The following is a 22,622-nucleotide window of genomic DNA, read 5'->3' on the forward strand; positions in this document are numbered from 1 at the left end:
AAGAAACAACTCAGCTGGAGTTTTTCTTTGTTTATTACAAGAATATTGATTATATTTTTGGTTTGCACTGAAACATGAAAATACAATGCTTGGGTAACCGTCTACACTAATTTGGTTGAACAGGCATCACAACCAAACACTTCCACTCGTCCAATCATCGACACATTCCCACAATGCAAAGCTCCACATGAAACAGGATTACACTACATACGCCGACGAAACACACACACACACACACGAGCACTCACTACTGTTAGGGCATCACTGTTCGCAGTTATTGTTATTAGATAAAAAAATACAACAGGATTGGAAAACACCATCTATTTCATATTGGTCATATACACTGTGCACATCACATGATTGATACGTCATGGTCGTTAACCAGAACACTTAAAAGCACTTTCAACTGGCTATCAGACCGGACTCACGAAGGAGAGAAGATAAATATTGAGAGAGACGCGTTGACTTCATGGCGACAGTGTGATTGGTTCATCAGACGATCAGCTGTGTCTAGTTAAGGGATGTTTCATCACCCTTCATAATCTGTCTGCGACTTACAAAATAAGAAACAAGAATCAGTCGCCTCTTCTGAAGCGCCTTTAAAAAAAAAAAAAAAACAGCTGTATTGTAAGAACCATAATTACCTCTGCCAGGTAACACATCAAAGGATGCGTCGGTTGCCATAGCAATGGCACTTTTGGAAGAATCTCTCTTTTCTTTGCACCCGCCTGACACTGCTATCAATGTGACTGATGGAGAACTCCAACACTCAGATGTTCATTAGCGTTTCCGACTTGTTGTAAATCTGTGGTTTCACCTCTGTCGGTAAACTGAATCTGCGACCGCGGGGGCGAAGCGTGACGGAGCGAACAGCTGTCTGGCGGCGTCTGTTGGCCCCGTAAGTCACACGGGCTTCATTTCCCTGGTGACTCGCTGGCTGTCGAGCAAGGAAACCCTTCATCGTTAAAATAATCCTGTTATGAGGTAAGCGAGAGCGCAGCAGCCTCTCAAAATCAAATGTCCCGAGATGCCCGCTTCTCGATACGTTAGGACTAAAATGTCACAATATACCCAGGGTATTAGAAACAGTTTTTGCGGCTGCTGTGAGAAGCAAGCTGAGCCCTTCTATGATTAAGTTAATGAATACAGTACATTAGTTATAACTGCGCAACCTGAGGCAACAGGACTACATCCAGGACTACATCCAGGACTACACCCAGGTGTGAATAGTCACACAGTCAGCTCACAGAGTCTCTTCATGGTATTCAGGAGTTTAACCAGTACGGTCCTCACATCTCGTTATGTGTCGGTTACCAGTCAATGTCATTCGTTGTTATGCTTCAATTGTCCTTCGACAGGTAGCCCATGTGTGTGTTGGTGATGAAGTCACAGGTGGGGACGCTACTGACAGCCTGGTGGATGTTCATAGCTGTGATCTCTCTCGGCGCTCTGCAAAAACCCAACGGTACAAAGTTAGGACTTCGAGCGCGGCACAACACACAGGAAATAGGTTTCAGTCCGCTGGCTTCGGAATATTTAGGGAATCTCTGAATCAAAGCATTTCGAGGTCTCTTATATCAGTTCAGCTGTCTTACATCGTGCAAATGGAACAAAGCACACAAAATACTCTGCAGAGAAAGACGGTCAAATGTACTGATGTTTAACCAAAGCATGTAATGACAAAAAGATGGAACAATTTAAGGTCATTAAGATAGCAGATGTTACCAGTATTAGCAGATTCATTACAGAGCGCAAAACACACTGCTTTGAGCAGTGCTTTTAAAAAAATGTTTTTAACCACTGATGATAAATATAGAAATCATAATTGAATTAAAAACAAAATAATCATAATTCCTGCAGCCACCGGATCTCTTTACATTATCTTACATTACATGTACATTATTGAATTGAAGTTGCTGTAACTTCTTCATTTCGATATTGTTCTGAAACAATTATTATTATTATTATTATTTATAGATCTTTCTTGTTGTGAGTGGCAAACTGCTGGCTCGGATACAATGAATGAGGTGAAAACTGGAGCATTAAGCAGGTTGCATGTCCGAGAGAGCGACAGAGTGAGAAGAGAGGCTGACCTGTTCTGAGGGGATTTGGCGTAGGCCCCGGCCAGAGCTTCTCTCAGGACATCGCTGGCAAACTGTTCAGTAGCCTGCAGAGCGCACGAGCACACACACACACACACACACACACACACACACACACACACACACACACACACACACACACACACACACACACACACACACACACACACACACACACACACACACACACACACACACACACACACCATTAGTCACAAAGAAACCCACTATCTTGTACAGCACGAGGTGAAACACGCGATACGACGTGCAGGTGTACACATCTCAGACGTGCTGTATATTCATCCTTCTAGTCAAGGGTATACGGAGGTACTGATGAGCCAAAGTAAATAAGCAACTTTTTGTTTTCTGTTCTGGCCTGCATAGTGACCGACCTTCAGAATCATGGCTTCCACTACTGGAGCGAACACATTTTTCTCCACCTCGACTGGCTGGAAGGTTACTCCGATCTGAAAGAGAACGAGAAGCCATTAAATAAAAGCGGAGAACGTAGTACAGCACCACAAAACATGACGTTTTTGGTTAAATGTATAAACCCTCCCTGCATTTTCACTTTGAAAACCCAAGAGAGGTTCCTTACTTGCTGCGCCGTTTCACTGACAAACTGAGCGGACACGCAGGGGCCGAGGAAGAACTTCGGCTCCGAATCGGCCTCTGGCTCCTCTTCCTTGACCTTTAGCTTCTGGCAGGGAGGGGTGACGGTGACGATGTCGACTATTTTGTCGTCGGCCTCCTCCGGTTCAGTCTTCAGCAGAGCTTGCATCTGCTCCAGCCGCAGCACCAGCTCCTCGCAACTATTCAGGGTCGTCGGGCACTCTGCGGACCGATGCACACGCACATTTAACACACCAGTTCACAAGCAGCAACAGCAGCTGCTGCTTCACTCAGCGGCTCGTTGTGTGGCTGTGTGTGTGTGTTTAACAGAAGAATGATGGGGAGCTTTTGGAGACTATTGGCTCATTTTACCGGTTTAACAATTAAAATGTTATTTGTGCAAGACGGAAGGGACGAGGACAACACAAACGTAGATTATCATATTGTCTGGCTCAGGCAAGTGTGTGACTCACTGAGCTGAGCAGCCTCGTCTCTCACCCTTTACAGACGAAAGACGGAATTAATGAGAACTCTCTGTGAATACAACAACGCGGCTGAACAACAACACCGAGGCTGCACACGAGCCCGCTGCAAACACATTACTGGTAACCGCAGAAGCACTACACCCACACACGCCACACTGAAGGGAGAATATTGATCCACTTTGAGCAGAGTGGACAAAGAAAAGCACATAAGCCCTGTGTAGAAGCTACGCACCAACAACACACACACACACACACTCACCGGGCTCGTTATCTATCTGCGTGAGGATGTCCTCGATGGACTCGTCGTCATTCTTGCGTTGGGGTTCGAGGTCAGGTGGTGTGTAGCCCCTCTGCCGGCACCACTGCGCCACCTCTCTGGTCTTTGGGGGGGTAAGGGCCTGCAGGCGGGGCGAGCGGTCCAACACATCCTGGACGACCCGCTTTACCGCCACCGCTCGCTGAAGCTACACAAGAGACGCATGTATTAATGTAAAACAGCACATCAAGCCTGAAACCCCTTAAATCCTCAGCTTTGCATAGTTTGACATCTTGTGTCTGCCAAGACTTGAGGTGCACACATTTGGGTGCGCACAACCTCTCCAGTCGAGTACACGCTTCCTTGCAGCCCTATCCTTGTCTAATGATGTGCTTTGAGTCCCCCGTCCCCGAAGTAAATGAGTGACCTGTAGATATAAATATCCACGTCCGAGAGCCTTTTATAGTCGTAGAGAAAGAGAACCGACATCAGCCGGTCTGTCTGAGCCATCGATGAACCCATTAGGAAGAGATGAGAGGAGACAACCAGGCAGATAACACATCTGACCAGATATATAGGACGACATGAGCTAAGCAGAAAGCTCGCTGAGTCAGGGGGCCCCGCGCCAAGCACCAAGACAGATTACACAGACAACAAAACTGCAAACAATGCAAATACAAACTGACATTATAGACGCCCTCACCCGGGAACCTGGAAAGCAACTGCTCGTAAGTGGCCGCTGTAGCTCTGAGATATTAATGAGTCGATCAAAGTCGGTCAGTAAAATGACAGAAAATAGTGAGGAAATAAATAATAAAATCACAAAAAAGCCAAACATGACGACTATTGCAGCTGTAACTTGCATGATTTGATGAAGTATGGTAAGATATTTTTTTTACATTGACTCCACTGAGGTTTTATGATCACTCAAAGGCACCTACAATGTACAGCCTTCATTTTGGTCATCACACACACACACACACACACACACACACACACACACACACACACACACACACACACACACACACACACACACACACACACACACACACACACACACACACACACACACACACACACACACAACATCAAAAGGTCACCTCTGATGCTCTGCGCTTGCCAATAGTCCAGGAATAATACTGTTCTGTTGAAGAGGCACAGAATGGATGGGAGTCCTCAGCTAAACAAACAAACACAGTGTGTTAGCTTTCAGTAGGTTTTAATATATGGAGTTGGTTTTTAAGCATACCAAGTGGAAGGCAAGCTCACTTACTCTTATCTGGAACAATAAGAGGGAACTTCTTTATCACCGCTGTCAGCAGCTGCATCATGGTCTCTATGTGTTCAGTGCTGAGAAGGAATCACAAGTGTCAGGTGTACCATCTTAAAACCGTACATTCCTACGCTGGTTATTATTTGATAGCTTTAATAAATGGAGCTGCACTGTTCTTCACAGAGGAGAAATAAATATATATAAAAACAACACACCTTTCCTCTTCACAGATGATAAATGATCTCTCCTTTTAAGAATAAGTTAATGTGCATCCTGACTTGTTTTTGCACTCACTTGATGAGGTCGTGGGCAGCGTTATCGGCCCCTTGCTCCTGCTTGACTGTGGTAGCGGCGGAGACGACGTTGACAGAAGTGGCGACGGGAGCAGCCACCGGGGGAGATGGACCAGCTGTGACAGCTGTGCTGGCGCCGGGCTCCGTCTTCACTGTGGCAGCAAGAGAGCGACAGCAGAACAGCAAGAGTGAGGGATTCATTTCAATTATCCCACACTATTAGTTTGAGGCTGACATTTGTCTTTTTGTTTGTATTAAACATTTGAGAAGAGTTTTTTTGTAGAAACATGTGTTATCAGTACCAAAACTCAGTAATGTGTTGCTACTAGTGTCAAAAAGGTATGACGAGAATGGAAGAAAATTGAGGGAAAATGGAGGTTGGGAGTAAAAGACTGAGGAGAGTGAGAGAGGAGAGGGGAGAGGGTGGAGCGGGGGATGGACCCCTCTCACCTTGTGCCAGAGGCAGGGCAAGGGAGGGGGACGCCTGTCTGGCAGGACTTGGGGAGGCTCCAGCTGCTCCAGGAGTGGTGGGAGAGGAGGAGGAAGGAGTACTGGAGACTGGGCCTTTAGACACCACTATACACAGAAGAAAACACACACACAGGAAGGATCAATGGCCCATTAGGCAAATAGGCTCAACAGTTAGATGAAAAATGGCAGAGGATGAAGATGATGTACTGCAGAGAGGAGAATCTACAGTTGATGTCTCCAATAAATCACACCCTGTCGTCAAATGTATTGACAAAATGAACTCCGTTCAGAAAGTGAAACTGAATAAAGCTGCTCTCTCCTGTCTTGCACTACAAAATGCTTTTTTTTTCCCAACATTTGCTCTTCAGAAACTTGTAAAAGATGTGGCACACCAACAAAGCAATCGATATCAATGCTGCTTCATGTTTTATTCAAACTGCAACTGCCTTTAATCTACTTTGAGACGTGATCCAGAGGGTTTGCTATCTGTAATGCGCTCTTTGACTCTATGTGAACTAAGGCAGACTGCTCACTTACCTTTCCCAACAGGCATGAGTATGGTCTGCACCCCCCCAGACCCAGGGCCTACCCCCAGCTGCTTGACCTGGTTGGCAGGGATGGTCAGGACTGTTTGTTGGGAGCTGGAACCTCCAGAATGGATCTTCAGCATACCTGCACCAAACAATACATGCACGTTGTTTGTGGCTGGGCCTGTACCATGTTTGTTCACGCATTTGAACTTGCACGCACATACTGCACACCTGAGAGAGTAGCGGCCGTCTTCCCTCCTCCCGCAGCCATTCCGCTGACTAACGAGGCTGCAGTGACCAATGACGTGCCGCTGCTTTTGGGCACGCCCACCACCGTCCCCACCCCTGCCCCCTTGGACATGCTGACGACGGGCATGTTGGTGATGCCTTTGGCTACCGCAGCTACCGCGGCTCCCGTCGAACCTGCAGCACTCTTCGTCATCGTGGCGGAGTTTCCAGCGCCCTTGACCAAGGTGGCCACCGCCGTCTTCGACAGGCTGCCTGCAGCGGCGGCACTGGCGCTCTTCGCTGCGCTGATTACCGCCGCTTGGTTGGCCGCCACCAGGAGCGAGTGGTGCGGCGAGGCAGACTTCCCGCCATCGGCAGCCTGCGGAGAACACACAGAGACACAGCTGTCAGCCAGGAAGTAAACAGAAACACTGTCGTTTTGAACTATTTCAATGTGTGTGTTAGACGACTAAGCTGAAAGGACAACAAAGCTCAAAAAGAGTCCTAAAAGAGTCGAAAAGTCTTTACAAGAGTTTTTACTTATTGGTATTGTTCTGATGACAAACTGTGCTAACTCTGCGTGTAGACTGTCTTCCATTGTGGGCACAAAGGCAGATTACAGTGATGTATTATAACTAAGCAAAGATTTAAAACGTACGTGTATTTGGGCGACAACTTTTATTTACAAAACATTTATTTTCAAATACTTTATAAGACAAAGAGGAGACAAAAAAAATGGGCGACGCATCTCATCTGTTCTGCAGCTACATGGCATAATGTGCACATGATGTGACCATTACTGATGTGACTAACCATGTTAAAAATACACATTGGTGTTTAAAGGGGAGGGAGTGCTGGGAAATTGAATTCACTGTGACTTCAAAGTTAGTGTTAATGCTCGTCTCTTTGCTCCGGTCACATTTTGTTTTCCAGTGTTGTGCAACTCCCAGAGTGAGATGTACCGATCGGGTCACTGGGTTTATGGAATCCTCAAAGACAAAAGAGTCAATTTCTCTCCCGGAGAGTCCTCGTGATTAAATTAACGGTCCTGAAAGAGCAGTTTTTCCAAAACAGGAACAGCAGTGACGTATTCCTCCTTTGTTTTTGCGTCAACATCTCCAGGACGGTGCGTGTTTCTCTGTTACATACCGTTTACATATTTGTTTTTGCCTGATGGAGCCTCTAGGAAGTCTTTTAGTGCGTTTCCATTTCTCAAGTTAATGAGGCCTGGCCACTGGCTCTGAAGCTGTAATCACCCAAACACAGACCACGGCTGATGGACTGCTTAGGGCTCCTCGCACACCATCAAAACTCTCTGCTCTCTCTGACAAACACAGCGCTGTCCGTGCTGCTGCACTCACTGGGTCACTCCTGCTTTCTGTGTATCCATGCTGCAGCGGGAAATCACGAGAATATTTGTCTCTCACTTGCACAAAGGTTAAAACTAGAATTACCGCCTCACGGTTGTATGCCTCTGCCCACCAGTCAAGTTGCAGTTTATATTCATGTCTGTCCACAATCTCATCACTTCATCCTTTTGGACAATTGTGAGAAATTGTCATTATTAGCCTATGAAATCTCGAGTTATGGCCATACACGTGTTTTATGAGGTCACAGTGAAATTTGACCACCGAATAAAATCAGTTTATCCTTGAGTGCAAATGGACGTTTGAACAAAATGTAAAGAAATTGCCTGCAGGCGCTCCTCAGATATTGTGTGGACGAGAATGGACGGACAGACAAGCAAAATATAATAACAGCAAAAATGTATCAACTTGGATTATTCCTTCTGTAGAAGCATCCAACTTCACCAAAACATTCAAACTATGAAATTAAATATTTCATATCAAATTGTATTTGGTAGAGATTATACAAGGCAATCTGGGGTATTTTAAAAGAAAATAACCAGTTTGCAAGCGTAAATAAATGCATCAAATCCATTGTTAATGCAATGGCTGTATGGTTTGAAAGTACTTTTAAAAATGAACAGCTGTCAGGCAGAATAACACAGAAGAATGTGAGGACTGTGAAACTAGCCTGTTGTTGACCGGCTACTGCTGCTGCCGCAGCACTGACGGAGCCGGGGGTGGAACTAGCGGCAGTGATGACTCCGCCTGTCATCCTCAATGTGGTCGTCCCCGGCTTGGACAAGTGGCCTGCTGCAGACGCCGTGACCGTCTTAACGGAGCCGTCAGACAACTTCATCTGTGCGCCCTGGGAGCCGCCCACCACCTGTCAATCATAAAAAAAACACAATGAATCTGAAACTAAGAGACACACGTCATGCAAATCTAAATACTTCTGTAATTGATGATGTTGATGAGTCGTCCCAGCCCTACATACAATTCACAACAACAGTCTATATCAACATACTTATATTGCAAATGGAGCAAGTGATAACATTGGTATGTAAAGTCAAACAGTAAAATGCTCAAATATACATAAGTTACAGGTCATACATGGTCTGTGAAAGAGTTTAAAGGTAATCCTTTAACAGGCCATGGATTTAGGACAGTACAAAGGACAGCCAGGGGTGCTCAGGGAGAGCTAAAGTGCTGACGAATACCAAAGGAGGTCTTCAAAAGGGATGCACCGATCAGACTTTTTCAGTCCCGATACCTGGGCTTTGGGTATCGATATCGGACTAAGTCTGCATCCCTAGTCTGTACTGGTCATTGTCCGGGGAGATCCCTGGTGATGTATACCCGAAACACCAGCCGGTTAATCTCGGACAGTGCTTGTAGCTCTTAACTGTAGAAAAACGGGTCTTTTTGGAGATTGTGACGCAGAAAAGGGGCACAAACATAACAGTAGTATTCAAAGCAGCTTCCATCGGTATCAGACATTGCAGAGGTTCGGTCCTGCTCTCAGTCTTGTTACCTGAGCCAGGATAGCCGCCTTCTGTCCAGCTGTCACCCGGATGGCCTGCTGGGTAACGGTTGCTGGAGACGATGCTGCATGACCTGCCGAACTTGAACCTCCCTGCTTCCCCGAACCCTGTGCTGGCTGGCCCACCAGAAACGTGCCCTGGAGGACAAGAAGGGTTAGGGATAGGGCAGAGATCCAACAACGTATTACTCTGACTGAACCCAAAGTCAAGGGGATGGTCACGGTCTCCCTTCAGCTGGGTAAACCACACAGCATTAACAAATAGGGAAAAACAAGGTGTTTTAAACCATAGTATGCTGTGCTGTATATTTGGAGGTACAAAATGCATCTATTACATCATGTGCTTCCTCTTTTATATAATAGAATAGCTTGCAGAAAATAAAATTAGCCTTTAAGTTATCCTTTAAGCTCTGAACTGGTGTGTGTGTGTGTGTGTGTGTGTGCACTAGCTCTTTAGCTGTTTATGGAGATTTGGAGAACATTTGTAGAGAACACCTTGAAGATTGATCATTATTAGGAAACACAGCCCAGATTCCTCACTTTGAATGTAGGTGGGAGCCTCTGTAGACCACTTCATTAAATGAAGTTGGCTAAATGCACGGACAGCACTGTTCTAAAGCCGACTGCAGGATCAATGCTGCTGTAATGAATGTGTCCAATTAAGAACGCACCAGGCTCAACCGCTGCATGAGAATGGAAGGAAAAGAAGCCTCGTCTGCAGACTGTGCATGCGAGTCCTGTCACGCCTTAAGGGAATAAACCTTCCGTTTCCAGTTTCCGTACTTTGATGAAGCACTTCAAACTCTGCTCAACACAATGCTCACAATGCTCTAATAAACACAAATGAGAGTGCACAACAACACAAAAGACATCAATAAGAGTTTTTTTTTATACGAGTATGCATGTCATGCATAATAGTGTAAATGCCCTTCTACCAACCTGTGGGGTCTGTTTAAGGATGTATGACGTGTAGGAGAGGTTAGAAGGCAGACTGCTGGATGAGGAAGAGGAGGAGGAGGAGGTCTGAGAAGCGCCAGCGCCTGCCGATGAGCTGCTCTGGGACTGCTGACCTAAATTACAGACAGCCACATAATCACATCAGTCTCAAATCTGATAAACAATCCTGTTATTCCTTATCCCAATATACAGCTCATCTCCTATTTGTGTAATTTCAAATAGGTTGAATCATATTGTACTTGACAAATGGTTCTGAAGCAGAGCGACACAGAGTGATGCTGGTTTGCTGCTGGGAAATTTGTATTTTAGATCAAATGGAGGATACTGCTTAATCTCTTTAATCTCATTGCAATTTGACAGGGGAGTGTGGCGTGTGAGGGATTATAGCTCGCGGTACACATTACATAAAATGCAGAAAGAAATAGATGACTATGACTGACTCACTGTCCAGAAGGTAGCAGAGCAGCCAAAATCTGTATCTGCCACCAGCATGCCTCAAACTGCAGAGTCACTTCAGAAGTGGGTTTCTTCCTTTTGCCAAACTTTATAATGAGCCGAGAGCAACAACACTGTGAACACAGCTGTCTACAGTTTGAGGCATGGAGGGAAAAAGTCAGAGTGGGACACTGACCCCGACCTAGAGATTCATGAATTAGTTTCAGTTATTCCCAAACTATTTCCAACGTTACTAAATTCAAACAGTCATGTAAGAGACACACAGCGGGCACAATACAGGCCTTTGTTGTGCATAACGAGATGCTGAAATATTCTCAGGCTTTCTGCACACACTTAAATAATCATCATGGCCCAAATCAAAGAGAATTGGGTTTTTTTCTTGCAGGAAACACTTTTTTAAACTGGAGGTTGTATTACATTTGAGGGCTTTATTTTGTGTCAGTGCGTCTGCTGGAGTATCTGAGACCCTTGAAAAACGTACAACCAGTATGAAGAAGGGAATAACTATTAACCGAAAATGACTTATTTTGCCAATGCCTGTATTTAAAAGGATTGATGCAGGATGCAGCATGTCTCACTTGCACTGGAGGCTCGGAGGATGGCTCCCTGTGGGATGAGAAGCAGCTTGCCCTTCCCCGAGGGGTTCTTGCTGTTGGTGGTCAGGTAGAGCTTGGTGCCTGGAGGTAAATTGGCCAGATTGGCCAAGTTGTTGGCTGGCAGCTGAAGAGTGGCCATCACTAAGGACATACGCAGAAAAAACAAAAATATTATTTACTCACCTCTGTTTTTGCACTGCAAATACATGAAGCTTAGCGGAAGTTTCAGCCGGGAAGACATCTTTACGCTCATCATTCACAAATATCAGACGTAAACTCTAAATGAATCCAACCAGATTTTGCCTCAATCTTTCTAAGCCAATCACATCATTGCTGGCAAATTTGAAAACTGTTCTCTCTGCTGCTGTCGGTTGTCATTTCAGTACGAACCCTTGCAACCTTCCTTCACTCCATTCACCTCCAGTCTTCATCATATCTAGTGCCCAGTCCTGCTCCTCATCCCGTCATCAGATCTTCAACCAAGGGGAGATATTCCTGAACTACCCGCTTTAACATTCTACGTCACGATGGGGTCTAATATTCACCTTATTGTGCACCATGTAATAAATCATTGCTTACTCTAAATGAAGTCTCCTGATTGAAGCAACAATATGAATACATTTTGGAATATTACTTTGATCCAAGTACAGGCTTTAGTACACTGCTGGCTCTCTGACTTAATATACAAAAACATAAAATGTGCATATCCAATTTAAAATGTAAAAAACAATTGTACAAATGCTTGTGCTGCCCTAGTGTCACATGAACCTGTGCATCGTGTGTGTGTGTGTGTGTGTGTGTGTGTGTGTGTGTGTGTGTGTGAGAACTCTGACCTCCACTCTTGCCACTTGAACCACCAGCCGCCTTGGCAGCGGCCTGCTGACCGGAGATGCCACTGGCTCCACTGACGATGGCTTTAGCGACTCCCTGAGCCAGAACCTGCTTCCCCCCAATCACCTTGGACACAGAAGGGCTGCCCTTCGCCACCAGAATCTGTCCACTGCTGATCGCCACCTGTTTGACCGCAGACTGCAGCGTTGAGCTCACAGGAATGCCCAACATCTAGAAATGAGAGAGGTGCCACGTGTAGTTTTTGAATGAGAGCATACACACACATCACTGTTAACGTTCTAAATGATTGATGTGCTTCTGATGCAAGAGGCATGCCAGACTGACCTTGCTAGTGGTGGCCCCCGTGGCCCCTCCTGCCTGTTTCTGGGCCGACATGGAGATCATGTGACCTCCCTTCACTGCGACAAACTGGTGCGCTGCTGTAGCGGCAGGTTGCTGCTGGCTGGTTACTGTGGAAACCATCTGCTGCTGATGTGTCGAAACTTCCCCCGGCTCCTGCTTGATGATAACCTGCAAAGAAAAGTGAGTGCACATGGAGAGAAGGACTGTAACAGGAAGGCCACCGTACCTCGAAAACAACAACAGTGACGCTGTTATCATGGTGTACATTTAATGACACATTTTCACTGCAGAATTAAGATTTTTTTTTTCCAACAAACTACAGACTGCAGAGCTTAGAGAGGAGTTTTGAAAATCAGCGTCATCTTTAATTCATCAAAGAGATGTTTTTACATTCCCCATCTGCCCTGACCTTTGGTACCACAGCAGAAACAACTGTAGAATCTGAGTCAACGAGCGTACCGCTGCGATGAAACGGAAATAAGAACGTGAAATGGTATTTCATTCTTTGTAGATGGCGACAGGGTGATTAGCATATGGTAGTGGGAGGATTTTGCAGCGGGGTATTGACACTGAGTGAAACAGAACCATGCAATTGTGCTTCTGCACAAGCTCACAGCAACCCCCCTCCTATCTTTAGAGGGATGTCCCATTTAAATAGCTTGCCAAGGCATTCACATCTGCTGAAGATAGCACCCGGCATACTATTAATACCACCTTGGTTTGTTAAAGATACAGATACTACAGGGACAGACAAAGACAAAGTGGTGGGAAGAAGAGATCAGTAAAAAGAGAGGTTTTAGTTTATAACAACTCTGTTAAAGACTCTACCAACTCACCTTCATCCCTGAAGAGAGGAAGGTGCCCGTGTGAACTTTGGGGGCTGGAGAGCGAGTGCCTTGAGCAACAGACTGTTTGGCTGAGGGGCTTCCTGTGGAGTAATTTGCACAAAAAAACACACGGAATAAATCATGGAGGAGATGACTGTGTGACTTGGTGAGGGTTCACTGCGACATCACGGCCGTCGTGTGTTGCGAGGCGACAGTTCCCCGTCAGGGTTACTCAGCGCGGGCGTTGAAGCCGAGCGACAAAGTTCCGTCCCTTACCTGCCGCATTGAAAATGTGTTTTATCCCAGGATTGGTGAATCAGCCACAACGCCCACATCACCCAGCTTGATTAAAAACATCCCTCACTGACACTCGAGCCCTGCTGCCAGATCTGGTTGAGCTGTACATTTTGCGGAGGAAGAGTGGGAGTGGCTGAGTGGGCGAGAAAGAGCGAGCGATCTCAGGGAAAGAGCTTCTAAGTGGAATATGAGCCGACACTGTGAGGAAGTAAATGCAATAGCCTTGGTGATGTTAGATGACTCTGCTCCATGATGGGGGTGACGCATACATAAAGCGCACAATCGCTTCATCTTTGGAGATAATTGCACACCTTGTTCATGGGGACATACACACACACACACACACACAAACCCATACGAAACTCGATGTGAGCGTGGGGGGGTCTCATCCTGCTAATCTGGCCATAAAACAGAGCAGCTCAGTCACCATAGTAACCTGCTGGCTCACCACACGTCATACTTTATGAGTGCAAAACAGGAATAAAAGAGAAACACAGGAACAGATAGAGACAAAAAAAACAGAAGGGACGAAGTACAAAGAGCTGGATAAGAAAGTACAAGGTTGAAAGGAGGACGAGCTAAATAAAGAGAGAGATGGAGAGTCTGGAGGGTATTGTTCACCATTTGTTCTGCTATAGAGTACATTCTTCACAGACATTTCTATATTTCTATGATGTGCGGCCCAGACTCCGCTTCTCGATTTCACGGCAGGGTCCACTTCCGATTTCAAGCGGCACTTTGACACCGAGTGGGAGATGCGTACCTGTGGCGGCAGCGGATGAGGAGGCCATGCCGATCACCTGGCCAGGCTTGTCAACAATGATGTAAGGGTTATTGAGGACCGACGAGGAGCTCTGCTTGCTGTGGACCGGGGTCGAGGTGGTCGGTGTGCGAGGCAGCGGCGAGTGGCTCGGCGTGGAGATGGGAGACCCTGTGGGGAAGAAAGTACACAGGCTATTAGAGGAATCATTTTTCCTTTGTGCAACCTGCTAGTCAAGCAATTTGGCCCAACTTCAACTGTCCATGATGCAGATTTAAAGAAGTCAGATGAGGCAGAAACATTTATTTCCTGCAGAGACCATTTCTAGAATTTTTGCCTGGAAAAGGAGGAAATCACGAGGATTCTTGTTCCTCCCTTGTTCTTGTGATGGCTGCATTTTAAATAATTAGACCAAGTGAAGAATGAAGACCAATGCCAGGGAACAAAATGTGCAGAATACATGGAAACGGAACAATAGAGGGAAATTTGGAACTCTGACAAAGTTTAATATAGACAGAAAAGTGTATGCGGTCAGCGTTTCTTAGTGGTGTTCATATTCGCCATCAGTGTAAAATCTGAAATAAACAAGTCTTCTAAAAACATTTGAACATTTGGCTGTTAGGCGACAAGCAAAGCGAGGAAAAATGCCCACGAATGTCAAACGGCCACTGGGTGGAGACATTTACCTGAAACTATTTTACAGCTCATGGTGATTGGTTGGAACGATTTACTGGGAGACTCCGCGGGGCTGGGTGGCTGGTGTCCCAGGGGGACAATCTTACAGCTCGCTGTGATAGGCTGGAAGGCAGAGTTGCCATGGGAACCCAGAGTGATCCTGTCGGCGACTTTGGGTCGGGTCGGAGTGCGTTCACCAGCGGTGAGGCCGGCGCCGTGGCCACCTGCAGGCCTCCCCGTCTCCGCTTTGATGAAACCTGGAAAGGGAAATGAAAGAGACTTCCTTTACCCTCCCTTTCAACCTCATCTGGAGTTAAGTTACGCATCTCGTGACAGATTACAGATGTAAAAATACAATATAATAATTCATCGGTTTTGTAAAATGACTATATACAGCCACAGGCTGGGCGCGTGATATGAAGGTACTTTTATGTACGAATCATGTGTATCCTTGAGGACTAACAAACCCATGAAACACATTCCTTATATCTTTTAAAACATTCCAACTCTTGCATTGTTTACATCCAGGTTTACTAGTCAGCAGTTGTCTTCTTCACTGCTTTTATTGGTACAATGTTATGTTTCTTTACACGTTACAACAAAGCAGCATGAAACCATTTCATCTGCATGCTTGCGTGTGTGCAATGTGGATCTCCAACCACTACGCGTTTGTACAATACTAAACAAAATGGGGAACTAGTGGTCAAAAACTTGAATTACTACAGTGTAAATATACCTTTTTATAATCAATGTTTCTGTGTGCATACCTTTGTCTACACTGGCTTCGTGTGAGATGGGAGAACTGGAGCGTCCATAACTCTGGGCCAGGGAGGTGGCCGACGTGGGGCTGGCTGCTCTGTGAGTCACCTTGGAGGAAGAGGGCTGAGGGATGTAGTCCTCCCCAAGAGAGTTCCTATAGAGCTCCACATCAACCACCTGCAACAGAGATAGCTCACTGTCAGACTGAAGCTCTGAGGGGGGAAAAAAGTCAACAGAGTGAACATTAATAACTTACAGTTTCTGCCCCGAGCGTCTGCAGCCCAGTGTATGTTCTGTCCAGCTGCAGGAAAAGAACAGATCGATACAAATAAAGACTTTAATTCATGGTAACGTGCCCAAATCAATTAAATACAATAAATGATCATCAGTACCTAATTTGTAATTTACCAGTGGCAGTACAGAAGTCATCACAAACACAAAGGACCTCTTAGACGCACCAACAAGAGGCTCAGTTAACAACTGCATGTGGAAAAACACTGTGTCTCAGTCTGAAGAGGAAAACAAGCCGACTGGCGGTGTGGTCCACGCTGTGGTCTGACCTTTAACTGGTGGATGATGTCAATGCGTTTGTTGCGGGGGTCATTGAAGTGGATCTGGATCCTCACAGGAAACTCCCCCCAACCGCGACGTGTTAAATGAAAGGGTGGCTCACTGAGGACAGAACACATTCAAAAGGCCTGATGTAAAGTCATCAAACACAAATCTGGAGGGAAAACAAATGAAGGATGCAGCACAAAAACAAACAACAGGAAGCTACAAAACAAGCCAATGAATCCATTGGTACCAACCATGTCATGCTTGTTGGAAAGGGGGCTGAATAAAGCTAAACATGTTTTAGGCAAAATGTTAGCGAGGGAAAAGTGGCATTGAATTTTTGGAGGGGTCCCTTGACCTCTCACCCTAAAATATGTGAATGAAAATGGGTTCTATGGGTACCCGCAAGTCTCCCCTCTACAGAGAAGCCCACTTTATGCTAATCTCATGAAGTTGTGGGAAAACACCACCAAGTTATTTGCGTGCAGTATATGTGTTGAATACGTATTTGAGTAGAACACCAGGGTCCCTAAACAGTCTTGGAACAGCATACATTGGGGGTGACTAGAAGGCTGACACTGTTGTGGATCCAGAGAGCTCAACTGTGTTCATATGTGATGATGTTAGTCCACATAGTAGCCATTTCACACGGTGAGACCATGTTTTTTTTTAAACTTACCGCCACCATATAAAATGACTTGTTGTGACCTCTCGGATAATAACAGCCTCATTACACTCCTAGGGCATGCACAGTGTATGACCTTAATAGGTCTATTCATAATAAGGGGATTTCTGAGCAGTTTCCAGAGCAGAAGTGTTCGCCATCCAATCGTGGATTTAGATAATAAATCACAGCATGGATTTTCTACGGTGTTCCTTAAGGTCCAGGGGTCTTAATGTGGTATTTTGGAAGGAGTTTTGATCTTGTACTTAAATGAATGACTATGAAGGTCTCTCATCTTCTCCCCCTTTGAAGCTTGAGGTTTTCATCCCCTCACAACAGAAACTGTTCCAACTGCCAGCACTTACAAGGACATGTCCATGTGCATGCATATCATGTGTGTGTCTATTCAAGAGTAGAATGGGTGAAGCATTATTGTTTTGTTTTTTTATCTTACTTATGTTCATCCCCTCATCTACAGTCAGGCAGTGTCGAGAGCGAGCACAGAGCAGCGAGGCTGTGTGGGGCTCACTCGGCATGAAGACTCGAGTCAGTCAGAGGGAGCTTATGAGCGGCTGTTTCTGCAACGTGAGTGCCGTGTCAGCGGAAAGAGCCAGGAGGCTACAGCTCAGGATAAGGATTGCTGGCTGATGAAAGAGATCATTTATTCAAAAGCCATGGGAAAAATGTAAATCCATTGCCACTTTTAGAAGATAAAAAGTCAAATGAGACATCTTAACCACAGAGCCTGAGGCAATAAGCGCTCTTCCGTCTAGACACCTAAATTAAGTGCGCGACACAAATCTACACACCTTTGGGCTAAGCCACACACCTAAACACGCATGTTTTCCTGAGCGACTACACTGTGTAGGTGTGACCACTATTAGTCATGTTCATGTTGACGTCTAGTCTGACTCATTGTGTGCTGAACGACGTCACAGACCCCACCCTAATGATGTGTGTGTACAATCTGCAGAAGGAATATGTCTTTCCTTAAATATCGCAGACACAGATATAGTTTTTCACTTTTAGATATGATTGATGGGCACAAGGATGGATGAGCTGTATCACCCAATCTCCACAAGGAGGCACTGTTTATTAAAGAATTTTAAAGAATGTGAACATCAGCAGACTGTTTTTGCACTTGAGAGGCTGGTCTGAAAGTTGTTTCATTAAACATGAGCCGATGACGAAGACAGCCCTCTCACGCATCCCGGTGCTATTATTCAAATTGTTTCCTTGCTTCCTTCAGTTTCGCAAGTGGTGCGTGGAAAGAGGCGGGGCCAACTACTGACCTAGAATAATGGTGTCAGTTTGGAAGTAAACATTGTGTCTACGGGCAACACAACACGCGACGGCAAATGTTATTGGAGTTGTCATTTGTCCCAATCTCTCTGACTTCTCCTGTTAAATCAGCACCCGAGTGCTAAGTTGTGCAACAAGAGGCGGAGCTCTGCCTGTGTGCATGATTGACGAGTGCTAACACACGCAAACAAACTCAAACAGACACACACAAACCTGACTTCCACTAGGTCGTTGGGTTTGTAGCTGGGATGCAAGAAGAACCAGACTTTCTTCACAAAGTGGTCGATACTGGGCTCCCTCCTGGAGCCCCTGACGTACACCATCCACTTATGGGTGGACTGGTCGTTTTCTTCACGCTTATCTGGGGGAATGTACCTGAGGGCGAGAGATCAAGAGAAGAGACAACCAGAGGGCCTTCTTAATATGCACACCTACGATGTAGCGCATGAGAAACGACATTCCAGCCCTTCAGGACATTTAGAGTGCACAACAAATGTGGGCCTCGTCATTTCAAGCTTCCTAGAAATAGCATGTGCTTCGTATTACACTGAAACAAGGGGTCTTGATGAACCGCAAGTTATCTGGATCAACTGGTGCCCAGGGGAAAATAAATGAAATGAAGTAAAAAAAAGGCATTTTTCTTGATGCAACTGCATCAAGACCGGGCTTGTAATGAAACCAAATTGTGTCTCAGCTCTTCAGTCCACAGTCATGCAGTAACCGGAGAGACATACCTGAAGAGTCGCACAGTTCATCTCAGTTCATCAACATTTTATAAAAAATAACATTTTATTATATTTGCTCAAACTATCACTATATCCTGACTGTAGCGCATGAGAAAGATACGTTGTGCAAACATCGGCTTGCTCTCCTCTTCTGTAAGATTCCACCACGCTCAAAGGAAAACAACAAATCAGAGCCGAAGAGTCTCTAACACAGCTGACAAACACCGCTTGTGAACTCTGAACAAACTAGGCAGCGCTGATTAAAACATGAATCAAGATTCTGTCACTGCGCTGCGTATCTCTCAATTTTCAGAAACATATCTTAGTGTATCAATTAGCTGTAAAATGAGAAAGTTTATGACCCGGCTGCAATGTTGAAAACAGTCGAGCCAAAACCAAGCATGGCCCACCGGCCGGAGCAAACGTTTTTGTTTTAAAGCTAAACAGTACACTCAAATATGTTTCTGAAAATATTAGGAGGTGATAAATAGGTAATGCAGTAACAGAATCTTGTTTCATCTGATCAGCGCTGCCTCGTTTTTACATTTGGATCGGAATTCACAAGCAGTGATTGACAGCTGTGTTCATTGCTTGTTTTCCTTCGGGAGCGGTGGAAACTTACAAATGCCTTTAGGAGCACTGAGAGGAGGCAGAGGAACCTGATGTTTTCACAAATTATATCTGTCTCACGCACTACTGTCAGGATGTAGTGACAGGTTGACAGGTCAATATGATAGAACATTTTTAAAAAGTTTCCAACAGAACCTTTCAGTGATATTTGTATCTATGACTAACAGCACCTCGTTATGACATGTCATTGTGTTTAACAAGAGAAATTTGAAACATCGACATATAAGAGATTGATGAAAATCCAAACTTTGATGTTATGGTTGTGTTTTTTCCAACATTCTGACCCATCAAAATAAAGGAGGAGAGGCCTTTTTGTGACCCGAAACCTATTTAACAGTTCATATAAAAGAAGCAATAAATGAAAGAAGCAAAAAAAACAGACAAATGTGATTATTTTTCTCTATTATGTTAACAGTCTCATGACTTCCTAAGATGCTCCTAAACTACAAAGGCCTGCTCTACATTGTACTAAGTGTACTAAAAGTGAATACAACTTTTGCTTAGTTTGTTTACATACCTGGACACGTTCCCCACTACAATGGTCTTCTTTGCATAGAGTCTAGAGGTTTCATTTCCAGCAGTGTGATAAGTCACCCTCGGCTCTGCTCCTAAGGACAACGGCACGCCAAACGTGTCCTACGACAAATAATGGAGAACATTACAAGCTTGATGAAAGAAAAAAAAACTGCAAGATGAATGCTGGTACCGCTTAGCATTCATCAAATAAACCCTGTCATCTTTGTCACTTGAACTCACTTTGCCTGTATTGCGCCCCGGTCTGCGCTCCTGCCTGCTGCCGTCTTCTCTCCAGGCCCCCTCTCCATCCCTCTCAGCTCCCTCTCCTTGCTGTGAGAGGGACTCGGACTCCGAGTGGGCCAGAGAAGGAGTCTCGGAGCCCTGGTTGAGAGGGGAAGAGGACCGGGACGGGGACTCCAGGAACCGTCGGATGGCCGGATGGTTCAGCACGGCGGGGTCACTCTTAGAAACATGCTAGGACACAGAAGAAATGAGGGTTGCTGCTTCTGTACTATTCCACCACTGTAGAGCAGCTGACAATTGTCTGAGCATGAATATATGTGAATCTACCTCCGGGAGCTTTGTTATTCCAGCGTTGGCATAATAATTAGCCACTATGCATGCCCTGAGCTTGTCCATCATCCTCCTGGCTTCATTGAGTCTCTGCAAAATAATGGAAACAAAACAATGAACCAAAATGCTCTGCTTTATACTGTAAACATACAACAAGTATGTAAGTTACTTTTTTTGTATCTCTGCATTACTGATACAAGTGAACAATCGTATAATGAAATGAAGAAAAGACACCTTTCCAGCGTCATCCAGAGATAACGTTACCTGACTTATCACATCTATCTCATGCTCTTTGTTCTTCATCTCCAAAGAAAACTGCTCCCTGATGATGGTTTCAATCTTCTGTACCGCTACTTCTCGTGCTGAAGAGGCAGGAGGTACACATATTAAAATAAACCACCTGCCAGGTGTCACAACATGCAACTAAAGCACATACACTGTCTCAGGGTTCGGATCATACACTTACCATTATGTTCAGCCGCTTTGTTTCTCTTACTGTTTTGAACCAGCGAAATGTCATCATAGTCGGGGTCATTGCCTTCTATTTTCCTTTTAACTCCTGACATGACCGCCTGCGAAGAAGAACGTATTAAGAAAAATGCATCTCAAAACAGCTAAAGTTAGCTACTCACATCCATGCTCCCATGGCCAGTTGTTATGGTAGCACACTTAGCATCGAATTAGCCGGCTAGCAGAGAAGCTGATTCCCACAGCTAACTTTAGCACGGACTGGATAGCTAGTTATGCTATTATAGGAGAAACTAGAGCCTTCAATGAAGCCACTTGTAAACAAAATGATTAAACATTACGCTACCAGATAGTGTCTGACGTTCGTGTCGCCGGGAGTGGTAACGTTAGCCGACTGCTAGCCTTGTTTGTTAATTTAGCTAACGTTAGCACACAGTTGTATACACCGATTCAATCCGTTTGAAATGTAAACTTACTGGAGTGCCCTGTGCTGGGGAGCAACGTTTCTTTGTGAGGCGTGTGTTTTAATTCAGTGATAGCATATCCTTTGCGTTATGCTATGTTCATCTCACACACTTGTGTGTAGTAAATTGCTAAATCTCGAGGTGGACAAGTAAGCTAAGAAGTGGATAGTTAGCCTTGCAGCTCACCAAAATAGCCACCAGGGACCACTGTTTTACAAAGATACAATACACAAGAACTCAGATATTTTACCCTCTCATCATTTCTTTATAACTGATTAAATGGGAATCCTTAATGCCATTATATGAGTGTGGCAGGATTGACTACAATCAGGCAATGATTTATTTTAGAACAGCAATGCACATATGCTTGCTTTTAAGCCAGGACAGTAGCTATAGCTGGAGACCTGTAGGTATTACTGCTATTAATCTTACATGATTAATGTTCACATGCCATGAACTAGAAGATCAACAAGTGACAAGAAGTAAAACATGTTTCTAATGAGCACATGAAGTCCACAATATAGATTTTAAAAATCCTCTCCTCCAGCAGTGTGGAGTTTGGCCAAATGTATTTTTAAAAAAAGCTCATTTTCCAAGAGATACTTAAATGAAGAGTCTCACAAAACATAACAACTGTCATGTAGCCTGTCATCACTTCCTGATCAGTCAGATAAGATCTATGCCCTTAGGGGGAGGAATTTAAGGTTTCAAATAAAAATGTGGATACATCTAAATAAAGATTGCAATTAACATAAACCTGAGCTTTGAATAGCAGTTCCTCGGCAAACAAATGTTGCGCACTCTGACCACTGACAGGTTTGTGTATCTTCTCCAAAACTAAAATGTTCCTTTTACAGACAGAGTCTCAGCATTTGGAACCGTTACAGATGTACTTGTATAGTATAATTGATAAAATGTATACTATTATAACGAAGCATAATAACTATTGTAAGCTATTATGTTGAGTATGTTAAGAAGCAGGGTTCCTGTATATGTGTTCCTGTGGGCTACTGAGTTGGAGGAGGCCCTGGTCATTGCTGGCCGATGTGAGATGGCCAGAGA

At 44.9% G+C, this 22,622-nt stretch overlaps 1 protein-coding gene across 1 annotated transcript; it reads right to left on the minus strand.

Moving 5' to 3' along the window:
* yeats2 (YEATS domain containing 2) lies at window positions 1-21,194 on the minus strand (the record flags this gene model as incomplete). Its single annotated transcript, XM_079173460.1, has 29 exons — window positions 1-1,449; window positions 2,094-2,167; window positions 2,495-2,569; window positions 2,701-2,936; window positions 3,459-3,663; window positions 4,559-4,638; window positions 4,732-4,808; window positions 5,026-5,176; window positions 5,475-5,600; window positions 6,033-6,167; window positions 6,257-6,632; window positions 8,291-8,485; window positions 9,134-9,280; window positions 10,082-10,212; window positions 11,134-11,292; window positions 11,985-12,213; window positions 12,328-12,513; window positions 13,182-13,273; window positions 14,233-14,400; window positions 14,916-15,161; window positions 15,672-15,840; window positions 15,920-15,964; window positions 16,224-16,335; window positions 18,398-18,559; window positions 20,057-20,175; window positions 20,296-20,529; window positions 20,626-20,718; window positions 20,893-20,990; window positions 21,095-21,194. The coding sequence occupies 29 exons, from the start codon at window positions 21,192-21,194 to the stop codon at window positions 1,341-1,343; spliced, it is 4,329 nt and encodes a 1,442-aa protein (XP_079029586.1). The 3' UTR covers window positions 1-1,340.
* Between the last annotated feature and the right edge of the window lie 1,428 nt (window positions 21,195-22,622).

Source organism: Pholis gunnellus (genome assembly GCF_910591455.1).
Source record: "Pholis gunnellus genome assembly, chromosome: 14".
Classification (NCBI taxonomy): domain Eukaryota; kingdom Metazoa; phylum Chordata; class Actinopteri; order Perciformes; family Pholidae; genus Pholis; species Pholis gunnellus.